The sequence below is a fragment of the Camelus ferus genome, chromosome 9 (assembly GCF_009834535.1).
Source record: "Camelus ferus isolate YT-003-E chromosome 9, BCGSAC_Cfer_1.0, whole genome shotgun sequence".
Taxonomy (NCBI): Eukaryota; Metazoa; Chordata; class Mammalia; order Artiodactyla; family Camelidae; genus Camelus; species Camelus ferus.
This window is the reverse complement of record NC_045704.1, coordinates 71,135,783-71,161,366: the sequence shown is the minus strand read 5'-3', so window position 1 is coordinate 71,161,366 and position 25,584 is coordinate 71,135,783. Positions and strand designations below refer to the sequence as shown.

Genomic DNA, 25,584 nt, shown 5'->3' with positions numbered 1-25,584 from the left:
TAGTTATTGCAAAGTTTAGGTCTAACTAGACTGAAGCCAGTTTTTCCTATAGATGATAATAAACTCCTAATCTTAATCAGAAATCAGATTAGTTCCAAAATTTTTTTAAAGTATCATGTTTGCACAAAGGTTAATAAAATACTTGAAATTCTATCAAGTAGGCTCCTAGAAGATTTTGTAACTTAAAATCAAGCATATTAAGTTTTAATATTCTGTTTTGCCATAATGTTATAACAACCTTACAAGTGATTTTTTATTTTTGCTGTTGCTAAAGGCACACACACACACACACACAAACCTCTGCCATTTTTTGAAGCTAAAAAAGGTTCTACCACCTTAATTAATGTTTACTAAATTCCAAATCAAATCAACATTTCATCACAGGACTTGAAACATATACATTATAATAATGCTTTGAAATGAAAGAAATAGATGTTTTTCAAATAAGTACACATTTCCAACAAACACTAAGTTGTCACTAGGAAGCCATCAAAGATAAACAGGATGAAAATTTTAAGTGTTTACAAAGCTATATTAGGTAGAAGATGTGATGAATGTTGGCATTGCTTAAGTTACTGTAAACAACCTGAAGAGGAATAGACAGCCTTTATGTTTACACTTGCATTTTTATAAATAATTAACAAAAAATTGAATCAACAAAGCTAAAACTAGCTTCAGTATGCTGTAATACTAGTGTTTAAATAATCATGATAATATGAAATAAGCTACTCAACTTCACAGTGGCTACTAATATATTGAAAGCAACCTAAAAATAGTAAGAATAAGCCAAATTAATATTTATATATTATTAAAATATTAATAAGATTAGTTCTTTAAGAATATTAATTACATTTTAGTAATATATATGCAATATGGATGTATATGTATTATCAGAGACAGTATGATCTACTTCCTTAAGTTAAAATAAAAATATGAACTTGTTAAACAGTTTATAGCCCAGCATTGCATAACAACTGCATCAAAAGACTGTCAGAATTATGCAAATTATGCAAAAGTGTTAAATACTACCACCAAATCAATGCTGGTATCCAACTAGCAAAAGGAAATACATATTTGTATATTCTATTTAAGGAAAGCTAGGAAAGAATACCAAATTTCTTCTCTTAATGTAGATGAACTGTTTTTCTGTACCTCGGCTACATGAAGAGGTGTTGAGTGGCAGTTATCAAGACGTACTCCGTGGAAATAAGTCGCCGTTATTTCAGTGTATTTTTTCATGTGTGCCCAGAGGTAAGGACAGTCTTCTGGTTTTTTCCCATAACGTAATTTAACACTGTCTCCCCAGCAAATAAGTTCTCTCCTCAGGTAAACGTTTGAACCTGATAAGAAAGGATCTTGTTTTCAATTAAAATGAAAACATTCACTTTAAGGAGAAACTGTTTTTTAAAATCACAGTTACTATTTCTACCACAAAGCACGTATAGATTAAAAGTATATCTAAAATGGTATGGGATAAAGTGTTTAAAAACTGACAGTAATTTATATCTCATATCTATTTTGCTAAAATTTTAGCTTATAGTCTCTTCTAAAAATGTGTGCTCAATGTCAAAAATTTGTTTCTTAAAGGAAAAAAGTAATAGTAATATCATAGACCTTTAAAGCTATAGTTTTACCCAAAATATTTCAAAGTTCCATCTCTGCCTTGCTACTTATTTTTGGCAATAAGTTACATTAAACCCATGGTGTAGAGCAGAATGGCTTTTTTCATTTAGAAAGGAGAGGGCAGAGATACTTAAACCCAAAGCTACATTCTTTTTTTTAAAAAGAGATTTTTGAACTAAAATTTTTGTAGTTAATTTACAATGTTGTGTTAGTCTCAGGTATACAGCAAAGTGATTCAGTTTTATATATATATACACACACATATATACTTTTGCAGATTCTCTTCCATTATAGGTTATTACAAGATATTGAATATAGTTCTCAGTGCCATACAGCAGGTCTGTGTTTGTGAGCTAAGTTTATTAGTCATTAAAACAGACTTCTGATTCTCAAATGTGGAAAAAATAAATACATTGACAGGTCCCCTGCAGAATTCTTCCTGGCAATGAAATAGCTGTAGAAAAATAAGATGCTAGGATTGAGAGGGAACCTAAAAACAATTGATCTCTAGTCTAACTGCCATTCAAATACGTTAAATACCCCTGTAGCTAATGAGTGAAATTGTCTCTCATAGTTATATAGTTGTAATAACAGTGATTTCAAATGTCTTTTAAAAATGCAATAGAGTAAATTTTGCCCAAATAAAATCTTAGGTGAAACCACAATATAAAGTAGATATATAAAAGCTATTCTGTTTGGGGAGATAAGGGGTAGAAAGGAAAAGGAGGGGAAAGAAGAAGGTGAATCCCATCCTGTCAATCCCTCCTCTTCTCTCTCAAACTGTCTGCACCTCTGGCATCTCTGTGATGAAATAGTTTAAAGACCACTAGCTTGGAGGGGGAGGGTATAGCTCAGGTGGTAGAGCACATGCTCAGCATGCACTGAGGTCCTGGGTTCAATCCCTAGTACCTCCATTAAAAAATGATTAGATAAATAGACCTAATTACCTCCCCTCCCCCCAATAAAACTAAAACAAACAAACAAAAAATCAAAAACCACTAGCCTAGTGGGAAAAAAAAATCAATAAACAATTTATATTTTGAGCTTGCCATGAACACTTCTTTCCCTATCCACAGAGAAGTTAACAAAAATGGCATACCTGGTTCAGCAAAGTTGCGAAGGGGATCATCTCCCATTACCCATCCATTATGTGCCATCAGAAAACAAGCTTTATTTGGGACATGAATCATAGATTCTTCCATGGACAGGGACATTTCTTCAAATGGGAAAGTAAAGTATCTATGGAGACACAATTAAATATTAAATCCATACAGAGAAACTCCTTGGAGGGAATTTGAATTAACACTATTAAAACTAAATTTCCTCCCTAATGAACTACATAAATAAAGTTAGTTTGACACCATTTATAGGAAATAGTCTTCAATACAGGTAAAAGATCTTCAATAGACTTTTTCAGTAAATCTAGTAGGATATGAGAAATTGAGTTAGTATTGTAGCATATCTGGTTAACATTTGAAATAATAAAAACCTCATAGAATTACTAAGGAAATCACCAAGGTATTGATATTATTTTGCAAAGGTTTTTCTACACCTTAGTTGCCTAATCCATGATGGTGTATATTAGTGATCATAAATTGGTTCATACTGATGGTAGTTTCTCTAACTAAAGATTTGCCTAACAAAATTAATTAATATTAAGCCTTAGTTACTAGACCAAAACCTCTTTTTCAATTTAAGAAATGTACTGAATCATACATTAAAGGAAACATTTAGGTTAATTTGAAGGGTTTAATACAATTTTCAAATTTTAACTTCTAATGAGAAGAAAACAAAAAAGGAGTACCTGGTAACTAAAGGATGTTTTCTAGTGACAGGTCCTAGTTTGGGTCCATGGCCAGCCAGTCGTTCATAAAACACATTTCCCAAAAGGCAATTGACTGCCTAGAAAACGTTAAATTATGTTACGTCAATAACACCACCAAAAGACAGTACTAAGACTCTAAGAAAAACAGCAGTTCGAAAGCACTAAAAACCTGTTCCTGATGATAGTTCACGAGTTGATGCTTCTCTGAGTTTAATTCCTCAATTCTCTTCCGGAACCAGTTGCAGCATTCATTAACTGCGGCTGGCCCATTGCTTGAAGCAGATAAAACAATACAAACATTATTTGATGGTTTTATAAATTCTACATTTAAAAACTTGCAAATAAAGGTCATAGAAACTTTAAATATATTCATCAGGATCTTAATTATGGCTAAAGAAGTTTTTCAATTGAATACATTTTTACTTTTATGTATAGGACACGGATCAGCACACAGAAAAAAGGGGAAATGTCATGCATCTGAAGTAGTAGAATTATGCTGAATTACTTTACTTCATTTTCTATTCAGGCTTCTAATAAATAGCATGAAAATCATATTAGCCAAAAAGGCTTATAAGTAACATTACTCTTTAATATGTAATAAAATATAAAACATACTCATGTGGTATGAAAGTTGCTAGTGCAATGTTCATATCTACTGTACAGCCAAGCCGTCTGTATTCAGGATCTTGAATAATTTTAAGGTGCTGTTTTGGATCAGGCTTGGTTGTTTTTCTATTTCCTGAAAGAAAGACAAGATGATATCTTAAATGCAGATATGCATAAGGAGATTATAACTGTTACTGATTCCAAATTTTTAGTTTATAGATTTTTCTTAGAAAATAAGAGAAAGAGATTGATTGAGAGAAATGACACTACAGAAGAAAAACACAGCTATCAGTTTAACCCCAGTCCCACTTTTCTGCCTCAGTCAGCACTCACTTATTCTATACATTTTTTAGGGCATTAAGGATGTTGATGGTACAAATTGTCTTCCCAGGTGCTACCAAATACACTAACATCAGGAGTTCTTTTTCCTCAAAGATTGCTTTCTTTTCTAAAAATAGAACAACCTGACTTTCTTCGCATTCTCTAAAAGAAGTACACACGTTTGTTCTTAAATTTTTTTCATTTTTACCAACAAGCATATTCCTTACAAAATTATAAAAAATGACAAAAGTAAATAAATGTTTTGGGGGGGAATTTTCATTCTTATTCTGGAATTTTTCCTAATAAATCAGGTACTGGTACAGGATTGCCTCCACTGGGTTTGATTTTTATATTAACTAATTAATACCTGGCTTATTCTAAAGAGATTTTGAAATAGCTTATAAAAGCACAAACAAAATAAGATAAAATACAGATTTTTAAATGTAGTTTCTGAGGTTAATCTGGAAGAGCAAATACATAAAAACTGCCAAGAAGTGTTTAAAAAAGAGAAAAAGCTACACAGTCAGTGTACATAATAAAAGTCTTCAGTTTTGGTAAAATAAAAGACAGATCACTGGAATAGCACAGGTAACAGGTCCACGTGTATTTAGTATATGATTATATATTACGGAGTATTGTGGTGGTACTCTAAATTTGTGTAAAAGGATTGGTTATCAATTCAATATCATTTTTTAAAATAAAAATTAAGTTAAATATCTTCTTTATATAAATTTCAGGTATATTAAATATTTAAATGTAAAATATAAGTAAGATTATCAGAAGAAAAAAAGAATGTTGTTTGAAGGTTTAAGTATGGCATGAAATTAGAAGCCATAAAAGAAAAGATTGACAAATTCGGTTAGATTGAAAAAAAAATACCATCATACCAACATAGACAAGAGTTAAAAGATCAACAGCATACTAGGAGGATACATCTGAGGCCACTAATAAGGAATCACCGATAATAATAAGTCAATATGAAAAATTCAAACAACCCAGTAGAAAAATACAGAAAGAACATTAATAGGCAATTAATGGAAGAACTATAAATGATTAATTAACATGTGAAAAGATATCTCACTAATAAGCAAAGAAATGTACATTAAAATAATGAATATTTTGCCTGACTGACAAAGATTATAAAGATTAATGGTATATAATGTTGGTGATGGTATAGTCAGTGATAATGTAAACTCGTACAATTTGTGTTGAAAAGTAATTTGATAATATTTATTATAAATTTATCATTAAATCTGTATACCCTTTGACCCATTAATTTAATGTCTAACAATTTGTCCTTCACAAAGCAAATAAAGATAACACATACAAGAACATACTTTCTATAGTCCTGCTTACAAGAACATAAATTGCCTTAGGCAAGGGCTTGCTATGTTCACCACTGCATCTCCATGCCTGGAAGAGTGTCCAGCACATAATAGGTGGTTCAATAAATATGTATTGAATGAATGAATGAGAATGAACAGGAAATAATCTATCAAAAAGGCTAAAGAAATTCAAGTACTTTAAAACAGTGTATTACCATCTAGAGGTTAAAAGAAATAATTAGATGTAATAAAATCATGCTGTTAACTAAAAGAACAAGTTGTTAAACTGTATACTGTAGACTTCTTTGTGTGTGTATAAAATAGATATAAATATAAAACTTATGTATATAGTTTATATATACCTAATTATATAAAATGTATATAAAACTTGAATTTCTTTCAAAAAGAGTCTGAAAAGAAACACAAGAAACCATTAATTGATAGTTCCTTCTAAGGAGTGGGTTTTAGGGGAGAGAAAGTCACAGATTCTATTTATGGTATTTTTATACTGTTTGGCTTTTCTTTACTCTGAACATACATTACTGCAAATAAATAGTTCCACTTATAAATATCAGAGGGAAGAAAAGATGGAAACCCTTTAGTAAAATAAAACATGAAGGAAAAATTAATATAAAAAATTCATGTATTGATATAAAATGTCTTTCTTACAATGTCATGATCAAAAAGGCTTAAAAGCTAACAATCTAATAAAAAATGCTTATCAAAAGAATTTTTCCACTAAATAGACTGTGACGATCAATACTGCAAAAAAAAAAAAAAAAATTCATGTACTAAGACGTTATGGTTTTGAAAGCTCCAAGTGCAAATCTGACCCTAAGCTTCCCGGACCGCAAGTCGTGTTGACTTCTACTTTAAAGGCAGTATTTCTGGGTCCCACTCAAGCTCTAGTTTTTGGATGAGGAAGAGAATTCTTTATTTTAAAAGCCAGCAAAGATCCTGGCTCTTAAGACTGTCCTATACTAACTGCAGATACATTCTTTATATTCTTTCTAATTTGCCTCCTAAAAACCCTAATTTCTCTTTCAGCATTTTTTTTTCTATCCTTTTCTGTCAGGGACACAATGATTAACTTCTTCAGGCTAATTGTGTCCTTAACTGAAGCTTCATTTCTTCACTTTTTATTTTTATTTTTTTCTTATTTATTTATTTATTGTATATATAAACATTTTTTAATTGTTACAGTCATTTTACAATGTTGTGTAGTTCTTCACTTTTGTTACTGGCTAATACCTGAGTCAGCCTCACTAGTGGTTAGGTGGCCTTAATGGTGGGCACCATCACCTAGAAGCCGCTCTACCTCAGCTAAGATTCCTACGTTAGCCAACATAAGACTACTGCATCTCTCTGTTCCAAAGCCTGTTTCAAGTCTTTGGCAGGTGAAATAATCTGCTTTCCTTCCCTCCCATTCATGCATTTAAAAAATACACATTGAGCTCAACTGTATTCTGAGCATAATGCTAAGGAACCGAAAGTAAGAAATATCCCCAAGGGAAATATTATGTATTATTATGACATGCCCTCTTGATTTCTCCAACTTTCAGGTAGCTTCCAGAATCATAGTTTGAGAGTATTAAACACAACACAAATCCTATATCAGATTTAATAATGTGCTAACCAAGAGAAAAGAAGAGTTATCCCTTCAAGACTGATACTAAATTTCTTAAAACCAATAAAAACATCGCACTGTATATCCTTTACCTTGTGTAAGAAGTCCTCTAAATTGCTCAACTGCTTTGTGAACATCTACTTGGAAAAATTCCCAGAGTTGTATCTTTGGAAAAATATCCTCCCAAATTATTTTTCGAATGCACTGAAAAATTTCAATATATTAGAGTTTAACTATTTTACATATAATTAAAATATATGTAATTAAAATCTTTTACTAAATATTATTTAGCATATTAAAAGACAGATTATAAAGGATTTTCAACGATACTCTTAAATTTACACTTTAGAAATTTTGTTGTTGCTTTAGTGTGGTACTCCTCCATACATACTGACATTCATTTGATGATCATTTTCAATCAAAGCAGGTACTCCTTTTTCTTTGTATTTCCCTTCTGCAACATCACAGGATAAATGCCAAAGTGCTCTGTCTAAGACCCAGGCAGGTTTCAAGTGTGGGGAATTCACAAGGTTATATGCACTTTCTGGATGTTCCTGGAGCCATCTACTGTTAGCAGCTAAAGAAAAAGGAAACATAAAGGAATATCTTGTAATTAAACAAGGTAGTACCTACGTCAAGTTTAAAGGTGAAATAAAATATTCGTATCTACCACTCATTGTCTTATATATCAGATATCAATATTATAATGACACTATAGGATGAAACCAATCTTTTAGTTGTGGTTTTCTATCATCTACGTCGCTACACGTTTTTCTTTTCTGCTGTGGGAGTTTTACATTGATAGTGAACAGGATCAACACTGCTTTATTAATGCCACTGTACGACGCATCTACTACTGTGGTGGGACTCAAGGGTCTTGTCCCTGGCTTCTTTTGATGGTCCTTGGCTCAACTACGTTTTGGAACGCTCCTTCTAAGCCTGAAGGGTATCTCTTCCTTTAAGGCAGACTGGGCTTTTTTTTTTTTTCCCCCTGACTTCAAGTTCTCTGGCCTCATTAAAGTTACCTGTACCTTCAAGTCTGGTTTAGGCTTTTCAGTGTCTGGCTGTTAGGATCTAGGGCAGGAGAACAGCCCTTGACATTCACTCTCCATAAGTGCTTCCTTTTTTCATTTTTAGCCTCCTGAGTGACAAGGTCCTTCTCTGGCTCCACCTAAGCTCTGGGTTCTGTCTCTTATCTATCTTTAGAACTCAAAATACCGTTTATATCATTTTCCTACATACTGTTTCTTCCTGTGTTTTGTTGTTGTTGTTTTTTTTTTGTTTTGTTTTATTTTGTTTTTTTTTTTTTGAGAGAGAAGGGAGGTGAAGTTCCTTCCTCTGGATCTTTAAATACGCTTGTGTCTCCCCAAAGCTAAGAAGCCTGCATCTTATCTAAACACAGTTATTTCTCTAAGTTCTGCATATTAGTATCAAGACCAAATGTCTTAAAAATCCAACCTGTTAAACTATTTGTATCTTTGAATCTAAAGTGTGTAGCTTGTAGACAGCACACAGTTGGATCTTGTTTTTGTTTCTTAATTGATTCTGATAATCTCTGCCTTTCAAGATACTATTTTCAGGATTCCCTAAGTCTTTGGCTTTCAAAATTTTTACTATGATGTGTCTGAATGTGCCTCTCTTTTACGTTACTTGGAGGTCCCTGCATTTTAGGATGTGTAAATTAATGTTGAAGGTTGGGATGTTTTCAGTTGTTATTTCTTCAATTTTTTTTCCCATTCTTTCCTCTCCTGGTATTTCCGTGAGGCATATGTCCAGGTGCTTAAAGATGTCCCACATCTCACTGAAGTGCTGTCTGTTCATTTTTCTCTCCCTCTGTTCTTTAGATTGCACAGTCACTGATCACTAATCCTTTTCTTCTGGCAACTCAAATATACTGCTGAACAGCTCTAGAGAATTTTTCATTTCCTTTTCAACTCCAGAATTCTCATTTGGCTCTTTTAAAAAATTTCTATTTACAGATATACTCTCTTTGATGGGGTATCATCATCATATCCTCCTTTACTGCTTTAGGTTGGTTTACTTTAGTTATCCAAATACATTCATAATACTTGCTTTGTTGTCTATTTCAAGTACAACATCTAGGACTTCTCAAAGGTGATTTCTGTTGCCTGATTCCTTCCTGTGTGAGGGTCACACTTTGCTGTTTCTTTACATGTCTCAATTTTTGGTTGAGCATTGGTGATTTAGATAATGTATTACAGCAAATCTGGATACTGATCCCATCCCCTCCAGGTCTTTTTGGGTGCTTGGTTGTGACGCGGCTGGACTACTTCAGGGAAGTCTACTTGCCCACAGGGTGCAGCCTCTGGTGTTGCTGCTCAGAGGGTACAGCCCTGGCCATGGGCAGTCAGCCTGGGATGATGGTGGATTTCAGCAGGGCTCCCCTGTCTCTTTCCCTGAACTATGCTAAGTTGCCTGCGTCTGTTGGTATCACACTCAGCTGTTACTCTCCCAAGCTGTTATCCAGGCTGACTGTGCTGTTATTTTTGATAATATGCTGGAGCATACATTGCATCACAATAAGTTCCAATTAAATGTGTGTCCCTTGGCACAGGAAGTCTTCGAGGCCTGTTCTTGAGGCTTGTTCTGAATCCAGGAAGGCTATTAGTTATCTCTTTCTCTAGTTGCGTTAAACTAATTAGCATGTTGCTCTCATGAAGATACCAGCCTCCTCTTGACTGTTTCTAACCAAAGTCTCCATTGTTTTCAGTGGTGTTCACAGGCATGAACTTTCCCATGTAATGTACCAAATACAGCCAGTCCATTCTTACTCTGTTCTTACTGCACGTTTCTTATTCTGGGCGGGACACCTGTGTCACTGCTTCACAGCTAGAGGCAGGGATGGTAGCCTCTGGGTTTCTCAGCTCATCTCTCCAGGTGTGGAACCTCAACCCCAAAGGCAAGCCGGGGCAAGGCTTGACCTGTCATGCTTGGGGTAGAACTTTCCCTCCGTGAGTGGGGGCTGGGTGGAGGAAGGGGCCCTAGGCCTCTCATTTGCGCTTGCCTAAAATAGTTCTTGTAATGTAGTGTTGAAAGCGGGGAGTGAGAAATGTTGGAAGTCTGCCCCTTTCAAACCTAGCCCGAGACTGGGAGCCAGGGAGAGAGGGAGCCTGGTGTCCTTGGCAGCACCTGCTACGAGCAGTCCTAGCCTCGCTCTGAGCTGGAGCAGCGGAGGGAGGGAGGAGCAGGGATGGTTCAAAGGTCACAGACTCTCACTCTTCTTTCTGAGATCTAGTAGATTTTCTTAAAAGCAATGTCTCTCTGTACGCTGAATGCCTTTAAGACAATTTTCAGAGACTTTAAATAGTTTTTTAAAAAATAATTTTCACCGATTATAGTTGTTTTGCAGGGTAGAGGGTGTGTAAAGCCCTCAGGTTGCCATTCTGGAAGTCAACTTCCCTTAGATAGTAACTTTTTAATGAAAACCTGTTTCACACAAAGGACATTGTGATATGCACCACTTTCCAAGTAAGGCTGAAGGAAAGTTCACTTCTTTTATATTGCATAGAATCTCTCAAGTACTTCAGAAATATAGTCTCTGACAGAATTGCTGACTATACCCCAAATTTTATACTCCCTTTGTTCCTTTAGTAACAGAACTCTCCAGGTTCAGCAGTACACACAGCTGACAGACAAAAGACTACCCGGGGCTCCTTGATAGCTGGTGTGACAAGGGACAAAATCCTACCTGATGCAATGTGAGCAGAAGTGATATATACAACAGATCATGCTCTTAAAAGGCATGACTTCCCTTTCCTCATTTCCACTGCGTAGAAGGTGATATCAGGAACTGGAGTGGCCACATTTGATTAGGAAATAGAAGCAAACTGCTAGAGACAGCAGAGCAGCATGCGAGAAAGAACCTAGTTCCCTGTTACCACTGGGCTACCACACCAGTTGTGGAATGTCCACTTCATCTTTTGTGAGAGATAAATACAATTTCAGTCTTAAGTGACTGTATTTTTCTGTCTCTTTGTTACAGCTGCCTAAGCCATATCCTGATTTGTAAAATGCCATTAGGTGGTTTGATAAATTTGAGGCTAATAATATTACAGATGTCAAAGTAGTTACCAATAATGTCAAATTTTCAAGTGAAGAATACTGAATTCTTGGATATTAGGAAGTTGTCACCATGGATCCTGATGCTAGGTTTCCAGGTGCATGCAGAAACAACAAATTTTTGAATGTACCCATTTCTTTGCCTAACTTTGTTCATTATTATTATGAGATTATTATCTATATTGATGAACCAAATCTTTGAGCATTTAAATATCTTCATAGTTGCTATGGTTACTTAGAAAACAATGTTATGACACACCAGAGATCTTTGTTGCTGTTAAATGTTTTGTACCACCTAGAATTCCTGTTGTTTACACATGTAAATCAGTGGTTTCCCGACTTCTCTACATCGTGGCACAAGTAGAAGAGATTATTTGTAAGGTGCACTGGGTCAAACCGGAAGCTGATCACAGCTTGATGCTTCTCCAGGCCCAGCTGCTCTGACAGATAATGAGAGCTGTCACATCCCTGGGGATCAGCATCTGGAAACCTCCAGTATAGTTTACAGCATTATATACTGGTAAGAAATCTTGGGATCCAAAACAGGTTAACTTTAATAATATCTTTTAAAATGTAAAAGATAAAATGTTCAGATTTAACTTCTAAGAGTTTACCAGTAATTTTCTCTTTAGATAACACCCATTCAGTTTTTTCAAATATATGCTATAGTACCAGAGCTGTTGCTATATAGGATTCATTAGGTGGTCTGGAAAGTATTAATACTGTAAGCTGAAATCTGTGATCATTATGTCCCTCCTATGATTATGATCCTGTTTTTATAATCATCACATGTAAAATACTTACAGTATACTGATTATATCTTCACTAACACTGTTTCTTTGAAAAAAAAGTGGTATTATATAAAATGATTTTTAAATTGAAGGATACCTAATTGTCACTTGTGTTTTCAAAATTTATGTTATATAAAACAGCAAGGAATGAAATAATTAGGATATAATATTCCGTCAGTATTAATAGTAGTTAATGAAGCTCATACCAGTATGATTGTAGACAACATCAGTAATACAAAGAACATTCCATTCGTTTTTCAATTTTTCCACTAGCTGTCCAACATCAGTCCAGGTATACTTTTTATTAGGTCTTGAAAAGTCTGGATTTACTTCTAACTGATCAGCAAGGGAGTAGCATGACCTTGATAGTCCAAGAGTCTGCAGTGGGGTAAAATGAATCATGTTGTAGCCTGCAACGCAAGAAAATACACAAAGACCGCTGTAAGAAAAAACAGACCTAAAACTAAGCAAAATGTAAGGTTAAACTCCCCTAAGTGATTCTAAATGGCAAGGCAACCATGCTACTAGAAAAAGAGTTAAAGACGTGGGTTCAAATCCTAACTATACCACAAGTGACCAAGAAAGTCCACTTAATTCTTTCAGGATGTCAGTGTCCTCTGATAGGGAGACATGGAGACAGGGAAGACAGGGAGAATGAGACGACGTATTTGAAAAAAAACAATCACACACGGTGGCTAGTTGGTTTTAGAGGTTCAATTTATATTTCTTGAAAGGATATATTTACATGTAGAAAACAGATTCTATCCAAGTATATCAGTAAGTCTTTCTCTTAGTTTTAATGTTCCACAGTACTTGTATTCTGTTTTAGTTATGTCAGTGAACTTCTCAATTCTTTCTTCAAACTATATTCAAGTTGAAAGTAGAAAATTAACATTATCCTTTACTTGAGAGTAAAATACAACTTAAGTTCCATTTTACTCTTGGTATGTATGGCTGCACATGACTTCCACATGGAAGACAGCTAATTCATGTTTGTTGAATTAAAATGATGTATAAGGACACATTTTCCAATACATTCTAGTAGTTTACTACTAATTTTTATATGTCAAAGTCTTAGAAATAATAATAATCTCATTTTATCATAGAATTCCTTAATTTATTAAGTTGAATCATATAATTTGCCATTTTTATAGGTTGAAAATGGTTAAGTATCAATAATTTCATATGGTTCCATCTATTTCTATTAATAACTAAACTAAGAAACAAAATTAAAAGGAGAATCAAAGCCTTTGAAATCTGTATCACAGAGGGTAGTTTCATTTATTTTAAAAAAGAAGAAAAGAAAGCTGACATTACCTGATTCTTTTGCAACCCTAAGTCTGCTTTCCCATTCATCAAAGGGTCCCAAACACTTGGCTAAAAATGTCTGAAGAGTAATACAGTCCAGGGGCAACACATGGTTATCAGCACCAACACGTAAAATGGGATCCACCACTATGTAACCCCCACCACTTTTCTCATTTCTAAGGAAAAAACGAAAGAAAAACTTCTCAATGAATGATAGGAGAAAATTCTCCTCTAATAGTCTGACTCTCTAATTGGAAGGTGAATTGTCCCATTTAAAATATATATTTCTAGAGTATATATATATGTATGACTGAATCACTATGTTGTACATCAGAAACTTACACAACATTGTAAATCAACTATACTTTACTAAAAATATATGTATATATTTTTAAGTACATAAAGGCATTTTAAAAGTTGCAATAAACTCAATGGAAAAGCCATGTTTTATCCTTTTCTCATCTCTACATAATTACGTAATACTACATATATATCTAATAATACTGCTTTCTAAGAAAAATGAGTGTACTTAAATCTACCGGTAATAACAAGGGCACTCCAGTAAACACCATCCTATAACTGGGCTACATGAAAAGACTAGACTACTCACGCAGTTACTTAAAATAACAATAATACTTTGAAGATGCAATGAGGCTTGCAATTACTTCCTAGAAGCTGAAGAACCATATTCTATTTGCATCTCAATGAACTCCTGTAAAATTTACACTCCCATGGTTCATATGGTAACTTTTCACAAGTTAGATAACTTCATGTTATAGAATAAATCAACTTTTCGCATACAGAATACCTGACTTACCCCTGAAGGAAGTAATACTGAAATGATCCAGCTTGTTGGAGATTAAGTTTACAGTATTTATCAGAATCATCTTCTCTTTCTGTTGGATTTTCCCATTCCAGGCAACGGAATTTTTCTCGATTAAATGCTTCTCCAGGAAATGGGTAATTCGTATAAACAGTGACTGCTTTTCCCTGTAAAGTTGGGCCTAATCGGAACTGCAGTTCAAACCCTAAACAAAAGCACATTTTAATAAACCCATTGAAAGACTTAAGTTACCACAATAAAAAGGTATTTTATTTAAAGTGTTATATAAAACAAAGATTTCTCAACTATGTTTAAAGTAACTTCAAATATTTAATGCTGTTTTTGGAACCACTTTGCATTCCAATTTAGCTTAATTTTATATTTTAACATATAGTATACATCATAGAACTGTCTGTTCTGTACTGTCCCTCCCTTCTTCTGCTGGAAACTGATTCCTAGTCACAGGGCTACTTTGGGATATGCAAGTTTTCACATGATCCCACTTCCCTCCAACCCCCCACCCCCTTCCAATCCCTACCCCAACTTCCTGAACTGACTGCTCAGAGGTGAGCATCTAACCAGAGATCTTTGCCAGTATTTTTCAAACTGCAACAGAGAAAGTGAGTTTCTCTGTGGTGTCAGAGTATGTGACAGTATGTAAAACTTGGGAGGTATCATGGGACAACTATCTCACCATACAGAGAAAGTCAATCTTCCCTGAGAGTGGTCAACCTCTTGAAAGGTAGAATTCAGATTTCTAACAGGAGTTCTAGAGGCATTTGAGCCCCTGATACCAGCTGTTCCTGATGTCTGCTCAAATCCAGAGATGCAGTAACAGACGGTTATCAAGTGGCTGTGTGGGGGTAGGGGTGGTGAGGAATCCTGACTTGCAGTGTTTGCTGACTTCTGGTGGAAACAGTCTCACCACAGTCAGTCTCAAGCTACCAACATGACGTCACTGAACACGAAATTGGGAAGAGATATGCACAGTCAGCTCTTATGAGCCAACACAAGCACCTCCAGCATACTACTGTCTACATCCCTACTCTTCATGATTTAAGCCTTTCTTAGGATTCTGAAAGCTAAGATATTCTCACTTTTGCCTTATTGTTAGGCTATTTCTATTCAAATATATCTGAGACTTCTATGCTGCATTACAAGTATTTTGCCATAAAAGGAAGAAAAATGAACACATTACAGTTACAAGTTTACCGTGAAAGAAAAATTTGTATCGTTTCAAGGCAGACTTTAAACCTTGATTATAATTATGAGAATGTGAAAATCCTCACTATAGTAAAATCTATTAGAATATCAGGCACATGAATTTTAAACATGGTGTAACATTTCTATTAATGATGGGCAATAATAACTGATGAAGACAGGAAAATTTAGTCTGTTGGTTACAATCTCTAAACTTAATGAACTTTTTGAGAAGAAGTCTAGTGATATTTATACTTTTGATGCTTAATTTAGGAAACGTTCAACAAAGTAATAAAAAATTATGTACTGAGTATATACAATGCAATTGGGAACAAAAAAGACCATGATGTCTGCCCTTGCAAAGCTTGAGTTCTAAAGGGGGAAGAAAGCCATTAAACAATGGACATGACAAATAAAAGAAAGTAGTATGTCAGGAAGAGATAAATGCTAAGGAACAAAAATCAGCGTAGTGTAAGAAAAATAGGGGGAAAGGGTGATGGCGAGGAGAGATGGTAACAACTTTAAATAGGACGGTTATTGAGAAGTTGAAGGGCTATACAGAAGTGAGGGACTGTCCACCACTGTCCACGGCCTTCGAGGGTAAGTGCTGACCAAGTAAAGGAAACCGAGAACAAAAAGGACTGAGGGCGGAAGCACGCCTGGCGGTTCCAGAAATAACAAGAAGCTCAGTATGGCTAGACTGGAATAAGACGGGGGAGGAAGAGCAGGATACGAGGAGAGAAAGGTAACAGGGGAGCCAGATCATGCAGAGCCTTGTAGGCCACTGTAAGTATTTTGGCTTCTTCACTGGCTGAAACGAGCCAGTGCACAGTTCTGAGCATAGGCGTGATGTGACCTAACTTGTGGATTAAAAATAGCATTGTGAAGATGTCTGCTTCTGGCCACGATGGAGTAACTGGTATTGACTTGCCCTCTGCTGAAAACTGAAAGAACTATATGAGACAACTGTTCTCAGAAATAGGCAGAGAAGGACTGTGGCGCCTGAGAGAAGGGTGATTTCTCTGAACTTTCTAGCTTTTGGACTAGGGGACCTTTCTGGGCTGTGGCACAGGGAGCAGGAACAGTGAGCTCACTGAGTTGAGACAGGGATTAGAGCTTGGGGAGGGCGAAGAGACTGCAATGCTCAGGGCAGAGTGTGGCAAGAAGGGAGCTATGCAAAGAAAGAGCTCCAGAAATTTACCTAGGGTCATGCTGAGTCTGCCTGAACACTGAGCTGTACGTGAGCAGGGTTCGACTCCATGAGGCTGGGCAAAGAGCCACCAGTGGGAGCTGTAAATTGAGTAATTCCCAGAGTTCACTCAGGCCTCGGAGACATTACAGTTTTTAAGCAGCCAGAGTTAAGAGACCTTGTTGAACACCTGTTGTACTCAAAAGAGTCATGTCTTAAGTAACAGGGTTAAAGTAGCCTGTAGAGTAAAAACTACTGTAAACTTATCCTGTCAAAGTTTAAAAGCAAGCCTCAAAAGGATTAAGCTGATCCGCAGATAATGTAAATCATGGCTAAAATAAAACTTACCACTCCTTTAAAGCAAGACAACAAAATCTAGAGATAAAGCCAGGTTTTTCACTGTCAGAAAAAGATGTTACAAATAAGTAAGGGGGACAGCTACAATGAACCCTGATGTGGTGATATGAATTAGAGATATGCACTGCTATTTATTCATATATAAAGAATGTCAGTTTGGTTCAAGGCAAATCCTGAAATAGAGAACATGCAGCTATATTTCAATCATGTCTAAAACTGATCTTCAGCAGAAGTAAATCCCTCACTGCGATGTTCAACAGATGGTAAATTCCACACCACAATATTAAACACTGGGTAAGATGTTCTTCGTGAACAAAAGATTGCGGTAAAGACAGTAACAGAATGCTGGACCCTTCCAATTTACTCTAATTCAGTTGAACACTTCTGTATTTGCCTAGAGAAATGTAAATGCTCTGTTTTGCATACTGCAATATGGACAATATGAGGGGATGGATGCTTTAGAAACTTCTGCAAAAAAATTATAATTTAGTGATAAGTACTGCTAACCATATTCCTGGATTGACCAAAATATGAATATAAATTTATTCACAGTAAATGGATTTAACAAGCAAGAAACAAATTATTCAAATGAAGTTATTAAGTAACTTTGCAAAAATTGAAGGACTCACTTTTACTTCTCACACTATACAGTGAAACTAATAAGTTCTTTTCCAAGTAGCTACATACACAAATTTTTCTATACAGCCATTTGGCATAAATACACCAAAACTTTTAATAAAGTTTATATTTTGACTCGATAATTTCATGAAGATGTTTACTTTCTGAGGAATTAACCAGTGATGTAAATATAGATCGTACATAAAGATGTTCATCAGTTTCATTTATTATAATTAAATAAACTCACAACAAACTGAGTATCTAATGATTGGGAATGATTAAATTATGGTATTCTATAAGCAGGAATGTTATAAAGCCATGATAAATCATATTACCAAGAGATATTTAATAACATGATTACTCTAATTCTGTTCTGTTACATTTTATGCATCTATATAGATCTTTTGAAATCCTTTCTGGAAAAAAATATGGCTGAAATGTGGCAGTAAGCAGGGAGGTGGAATTCACACACCATCATACTATAAGCTGGTATCAAAATTGTTTAAATAGTGTAAACCCAATTTTGCTTTGAAACAAAAAAGCATAGAAAAAAGACTTTTTTATACTTTTCTATAATTTTATAATTGGGGAGCATCATTTTTATATTAGAGATATAATTATGAAGAGATAGATTGAGAAGTAATTGTCCAAAGAATTAAAATATGAAGTTTTAATACACAGTGACTGTGAGAACCATGAATATCTACATCTTTGCAAGAATGATTAAATTTATTACAAAAGTAATGGTGTCATTTTGAGCAGTACAAATGTTAGAGATTAGCTGTCTTAGCGTTGTTAAACAACCTGTCCCCTGTTCAGCTTATACAAATATTGTTTTTATAATTACACAAGGATTCAGAGAACTTGTAGTACAAAAGTTAAAACTCAACCCCAAACCCCTAAAACAGTATTTGGATCAATGGTCTACCTTCAGAAAAAAAAAAAATGACAAATATTCTCCAAATATGAATATTTATTTAGTCATATAATATACACGTATAATGACTTAATAGATTATGTAAATTATAAAACACAAAAAAAGGATAAGGTGTAAATATTTTAAACAACTAATTTCATTTATTAATTAATGGAAAAAATCTTTTAGCTCTCATTAAAAATTAGTATTAGTAGTGTCTCTCAGTGAAAATAATGTGATTAAAAAATTGTTTTCATTAATTTTAAAAGTCTTGGTTTAATATTTTGTGATAAAGTAATTTAAAGATTCCAAGTCCTGTTTATTTTGATACTTGACTTAATGGCCTCAGACTTGAAAAAAGTACCACACAAAGATACCCAGATCCTAATGGATAAAGTTCCTGGTAGCCATGTTTTCTAATCCACATCTTTTCAATTCCATTCACCAATTATGTAAATATTTTTGTTGAAACGTATTAGTAAATATATATATTTTTCCTGAAACACATCAACGTTTTTACAACATTAGCTAATCAGATGTCCCATTTTATATATTCAAAGGATGATTTGAAAACCAACTGAAATCCTTTATTTAGTAGATTTTAAACAGATTAGAAAACTCTGCTATCAAATTTAAAAGTGAGCAGATATTCATTATACGGGTAAAATCATAAGATGGAAGTGTTACTAAAATTACATATTCAAAATACTCTCCGTGTAGCAAGGGCTAGCAACCTATATTCACTTTCTATAAAGTTTTATTGGAATACTTGCCACATCATTTATGTGTTGTCTGTGGTTGCTCTCATGGTACAATGGCAGAGCTGAGGAGCTGCAACAGAATGCACATGGCCTGCAAAACCGGAAATATTTGCTATCTGAACGCTTACAGGAAAAAAATGTGCTGAACTGTGCTCTGTAGCATTAATTTCCATCAAAAAGCAGTTAGCTTTCTCATTCATGTTTACCTCAGAGTTAGACTGTGTTTATTTTATCTGAGAATGTTCTCTAGTACCATTCTATAGAAAGCTATGTGTCATTCCCGAAAAGGACAAACCTCAAATAGCAAATTTCAAACACTTTCCAACTCATTTTTAAGTCTGACAACCTCCTGAGGTAAAAGAGGCATTTATGGTTATAGTATCTCTTGGTACAAAAAATTGTAAAGATTCTACTATTTGAGATAACATAACTTGTGTATCTACTTAACCTGGATTAGGTAAAAGTGTGACTCGTGGCAACATAATGCAAGGAAACCAGTGATGGTGTGACCATCAACCTCTTCCAGACCTACAATTTCTGCTCTTTTCTCAGAACATATTTTTTTTTGTTTATAACACACCTGACATACAAACTGAGAGCATCAATATCAGTTCATATATTAGCAACAGTTAATTACTTTTTTTTTAATGTGTATTTTCTCTGTTCTTATGTTCCATTTTCTTTTTTGGGGGAGGAGGTAATTTATTTTATTTATTTATTTTTAGAGGTGGTACCAGGGATCGAACCCATGACCTCATGCATGCTAAGCACGTGCTCTACCACTTGAGCTATACCCTGGCCTCCCAGTTAATTACTTTTAAAAATAAAAAATAGGTAGATAGAAAGAAAGAGAGAAAAGAAAAATAAATCCTATATTTTCTTTCTACATCCCAAAAGATAGATCAGTGCCAACCCCCAAGGGCATATATAGCCACTCCATAGACCTCTAATCCATATCCCTGAAATGAAATCTTTCTACACAGTAAATGAAACATAAGAATACCTAGAGCATGTCAGATTCCATAATTAATTGCTCAGTTTGCTAAAATTAGCTCAGCACAGCAGTACATGGTGTGGCTATCTTATTTCTCATCCACTAGGAATACTTTGCTTAGATTAGCCATATCCCTTTTGTAGGCAGTTAACAAGATTAGTGATTAAACTGTTACTGTACACTAAGTTTTTCAATTTTGTTCCTTCCACTCAACTTACACAAACTCAACTCCTAATCAAGGAACCGTCATAAATGTTTTCTTTAAAAAAATTTTAAGTTTGATCAGCCTATATAAAAGATGGAAGAATTTCAGGTTTGGGAAATAATGATTTTACTCATTATTCTGCCACTAGATGAGATAGGAAATACAGGGTAAGGCTATGATTTAGCTAGAAAAGATAATTATTTGGTCTTGTACTTGTTAAATTAGAAGAATCTATACAGATATTAGCCTTGAAAATGATGAGGAATCTTTCCTTAGGGCAAAGGGAAAAGGAAAAATGAAGAAGGGCTTGGTGACCAATTAAATATGAAAAAATAAAAAATTGCCACAGCTTTTCTTCACATCTAATTGGTCACCAAGTCCTTATGAATTTTAAAATGGCTCATACTCTGTCCCCTCTTTTTTCAACCCTCATGTAGTTTAAACCAGACATGTTTTTAAAAATAGACTTCTCTATCATTTCTTGTCTCCAATGTCCCTTTTCTTCATCTCTCACGGTACAATTATATTCTAAAATAATACAATCGCATCATTACTGCACACAAAAAAATTGGACGTGTTCCCATTTACATCATATGGATGAATTTACTGGCTTTAACTAGAGTTACAGAGTCAACCATACCATTCCCATTCTATAAACCTTGCATAGTACCCTCTTCAAATAGCTTGGCTGACTTTACAATTTTTGGCAGCTTTAACCTGCATTTAAGTAATCAATCAGCAAAGGTTTACTAGGTGTCATACACTGCACTAGATTTGGAATACTGTTCCTATCCTCACAGAGCTTAAACTCTAGCTGGACACTGTAAGACTAGCAAGTTTTTAGACATTGCTACACTATTCAGCGCTTAACTGTTCTGTGTCCGCTGTGTAATCAGAAATCAAAGGCAGGAGATAGTAAAAATGTAAGGAAAGGTTTCATGGGGGAGGTAGAATTTCAGCTGAAAACTGACAGGGTGGCAACACATAAAATGACAGTAAAGGGATTTAGTAGATATAGAGGAATCTGACAGGTATGGAGGTGTATGAACAGGAATGAGAAAAGCCACTGGGGAGGGAATTAACAAGGGAACTGTAAAGACACAGGACACTAGTAACGAGGAACAATGCGATGCAATCTTGGCTAGGAGGTGGATTCTGTTATAGAATGTCCTGGAAGCCAGGCAGAGGTGCTTAAATTTGACCTTATAAATACCAATTAATAAAAAGAGAAGAGATGGCATAAGAAGATTCTTTTAGCATTCACATTCAGGCATAGAAGAGACAGATAGGTAAAAAGAGACATTTGAAAAGAAATTATAGGGCTTACAGAGAGAGTGCAGTTAAAGAGAAAAAATCGTCAAACAAACTATGAAAATGGAGACATCACTAAAGTAAATAGGGAAGCTGAGAAATTAAAGAAGGTTTGAGAATTTTGAGGAGATGATTTTGGACATGTTAGATTTAAGCAAATCCAAGTGGAGCTATCTATGAGGCCAAGAATCCAGGGTGAGAATTGATAGGTATAGCGATCTAGCAATGTCTTTTATCTATTCAGGGCTTTAAAGCCATATATTATTAATTGAGAGCCTCAAAACTCAGGAAAGTAGAAAAGCAGAAATTAATACCTTCATATCACAAATAAATTGGTGTTTTGAATTAATGTGCCTTGCCCAAAGTCAAACCATTCATTAGTAGCAGAGCCAGGAAAATTCTAGTTCCCTACTCTTGCCATTATACTTGCTGGCTCCCAAAAACCAAGCAAAGCTCAGGCCTTTCTTCCAAAAGGAGTCATCAGCATGGAGGTGACAGCAGAGGCTATGAGAATATACAATTCTTTGAGGGCAAGAGAACAGAAAAAGAAAGGATTCCTTGCAGATACACACAATTAAGTAAAATGCAAAAGGAAGAGAGTTCAGCATAAGACACCACCAAGTTGACAGGTGTACTCAAGAGGGCAGGAACAAAATCAAAACCAGAAAAGTGCAGAGTCAGGAAAGACAAAAATGGAGTAAGTGCTCAGTGATCTTAAATGCTGAAGTTGGAAGATGATGAAGATTTGGCATGGAAGAAAAACATCTGATGGTTTACATTTCTGGGAAAAATTTAGCTTTTGAGAAATTTAGGGGAAAAAATTTCTTCAAAATGTTTACTAGCATCAGTGCTCATTTGGTACACTAATAAAAGGGCTTGCATTTTATTTTTCATACATTAAACTTCTTCACAAGTTATATTAACATAAATAACTGTGAAATGCTTTTCAATGTTGAAAAATGATAAAGTCGAAGAAAATAAAGCATCTATTTGATTAGTCTTACAGAAATGTAATCTGATCTTTTAAATCACAGCTCAAATGTATTTCAACATAACCTAATCAGTTATTTCACCTTTCATTCAGCAAAAAAATATTTTCAGCTTTTACCTTCTCCATAGTTGAGAGGCTTTTCACAAACATAAATAATAGTTTACTTTTTGCTGTGATCTATTTTACTAATTTAAATGTCTAGTAAAGGAAAAGAGTGAGAGCTATAAAAAAGCAGAACTACAGATATAGCCAAAGTGAAACAACATATGAAGCTATTTGCCAAGTTTTCATAATAAATGATAATATAAATAGAATGGTCAATCTTCTGATAACATATGAAACTTCTGTCTTAAGTGGAAGTTAGCATGCAAAGAAAAGTGAACTATTTTATCCTCATTCTAGCATGACAGATACAAATAAAACATTTTCAAATAAAATCCACTTTCGTTAGTGATGTATTTTAGAACACAGCAAATTAGTTTTAGAAAGGTCCTTGGCAATTATATCTAAAAGTTTTAAAAGTTTTAATATGACAATGAATTAAAAATTTTAAAGTCACAGAGCTAATAAAATGACTTGCTACTGACCTTGTTCAAGTCTGAAGAGGGTCTTTTCCAGCTTTTCCATTTCGTTCAGAAGTAAAATTCTAATCTGTTTACTGTGTCCCATTTTGGCTTCTGGAGGATTTGAAACCTTTGACAAGAATTAAAAGAACTCCGAAATCGAATGTGTCTGCCCTATGAAACAAAAAGGAATTAAGATAAAGAAAATAACGATTACCTTAAATTCTATAAGGCTGACAGCCGCACTTACATGTTCTAAATGTTTTAACCCTAGCAGAACAAAGAGAAAGAATGACTCTTATAAATAAGATCAGAAAAAGCAAACTAATAATTGTTTCCTCCCTTCTAGCAGAAGACCGACGCAAAAATTACAATTAGAAAAAAAAAAACACTAAAGTATTTTCAGAGAAAAGCTATAAGTTTTGGAAAGCCTAGAGTTGGGTGGGGGTGGGGGTGGGGTGAAATTCCCAGTCCCAAGCCAAACGGCTTTGAAGACTTCAAATGGCACTTCTGCTTACAAGAGATTAGCCTGCTCAAAGATAACAGGTGGGCGATCTCCCCATTCCCAAATTCGGGTCGGAAGCCACCAATGGGGAGATGAGAACGAGGGAAGCAGTTGTTGCCCCTGGAATAGCTGCCACGGACATAGGATGTACAGGCAGAGCTATAGATAGAACGCATTTCCCCGAGAGGCCAGCGGCATTCCTAGCACTTACACCGAGCAAGTTACACGTGCGGCTTCTGGGACACTGCAGGACCTGCGACTCTGGCGTTAAGAGTCGGGGAAGGAGATGGGAAGGAGCGCTCAAGGGAAAAGGCAGGCTGCCCAGGAGCGGCAAGAAGCCCCAGACAAGGAGGGCCGGGCGCCGTGAAGGGCAAAGGGAGGGGCAGCGGCAGCCGGGGCAGGACCGAGGCCGCTGTGGGAGTGGCAGAGAGCTTCTTCGCGACTCCGCCTCGCGCGGGTCCCCGAGGAGACCCTGGACCCACGGGGTCTCGAGAGCACACGCCCCGGGTGGGAGCTGACAGGTCCCCACGCCCACTTCCGGGAGGCTCCGCGCCCGCTCGCGCCGACCGCTAGTCTCGCGAGAGTGCGGTCGTCGGCTGCCGGGCTTGCGAGGCGGCGGCGGCGGTCCAGGCCGGGAGCGGCTTTTTTCTCGCCGCCGGGAAGGTGCGATGGCCACGAGGTGCCTTTTCTTTTAACGGCCTGCGAGCTCGTGGTTGAACGTTAAAATTCGGCAGCAGAAGGCTGCTGCGAGCCAAGGTGAACTGCTCTACAGGCTTGTTTTGTGGGCCGGCTGAATGGTGGGAGGCGAGCGACCCCGGCCTTCTGGGCTTTTTCTGCCACGCTATGTTTTGTGTCTTTGTTTTGACTTTTTTACGTGGCCTAAGTTTGCTTGGCCTAACTGCTCTGAGCCTTGACACCCCCCCCCCCCCCCCCCCGTCTAAAATAAGGGGCCTGGCCGCGGTTTCTGACATCCTGTCCTTCACGTGTCCACCGGCTGTAGTCCTAGCACAGGGCGGGCACGTCTTCCTGAACACAGACACGGAAGGACTAGGTAGGTGAAGTGTGGCCAGTCTACGAACAACCTCGGGGCAAAAACCCTTGTGTTTACAGTGTCCGGTTGTACCCAGTGTACACCACGTAGGCCTGAAGATCGTGTGAGGTTAAGAATCCCTAATGGCCATAGCTGCACATATGGCGCGGATGCCCAAGGAGATTTTACGCTTGAGGGGAAGGGAAAGCCCATATTCCAGGGCCTTTGGAGGGCATCTAAGAATCATGAGAAAACGGACAAAGTTTGGAGTGTGGAGAAGAATCTTGCTTTGTTTATTGTGGAATTATTATAGGTCCTAGAAGAATGATGAATTTAAAAATAAAGATACTGAAATGTTTGCTTGTTTCAGTAGATTTGTGAGAATGGCTAGTTGAACATGGTCTAAAACTGAGTTTGGAAACCCACAGCTCCTTTATTCACTCCACCAGGATTTACTGAGCACCTATGATTTGCCAGGCACATAGATGCTGGGAATGCAGCAGTGAAACAAAGTCACTGCCCTCAGTGATTGGTGGGAGACAGATAAACAACTAAGTAAATCATGTATGATAATTAAAGATTGTAAGAAATAAAGCTAAGAATCAGGAGAAGGGG

General features: G+C 35.9%; 1 protein-coding gene across 1 annotated transcript in view; it reads right to left on the bottom strand.

The window, feature by feature from the left end:
* Positions 1–24,473, bottom strand: part of AGL (amylo-alpha-1, 6-glucosidase, 4-alpha-glucanotransferase) — a 63,245-nt gene extending 38,772 nt beyond the window's left edge. The window contains 12 exon segments of the mRNA XM_032487175.1: positions 1,153–1,340; positions 2,723–2,862; positions 3,428–3,525; positions 3,618–3,720; positions 4,064–4,187; positions 7,420–7,531; positions 7,723–7,904; positions 12,405–12,608; positions 13,516–13,682; positions 14,324–14,534; positions 23,459–23,608; positions 24,151–24,473. Coding sequence (XP_032343066.1) covers positions 1,153–1,340; positions 2,723–2,862; positions 3,428–3,525; positions 3,618–3,720; positions 4,064–4,187; positions 7,420–7,531; positions 7,723–7,904; positions 12,405–12,608; positions 13,516–13,682; positions 14,324–14,534; positions 23,459–23,540 — 1,611 coding nt within the window. The 5' untranslated portion in view covers positions 23,541–23,608; positions 24,151–24,473.
* Between the last annotated feature and the right edge of the window lie 1,111 nt (positions 24,474–25,584).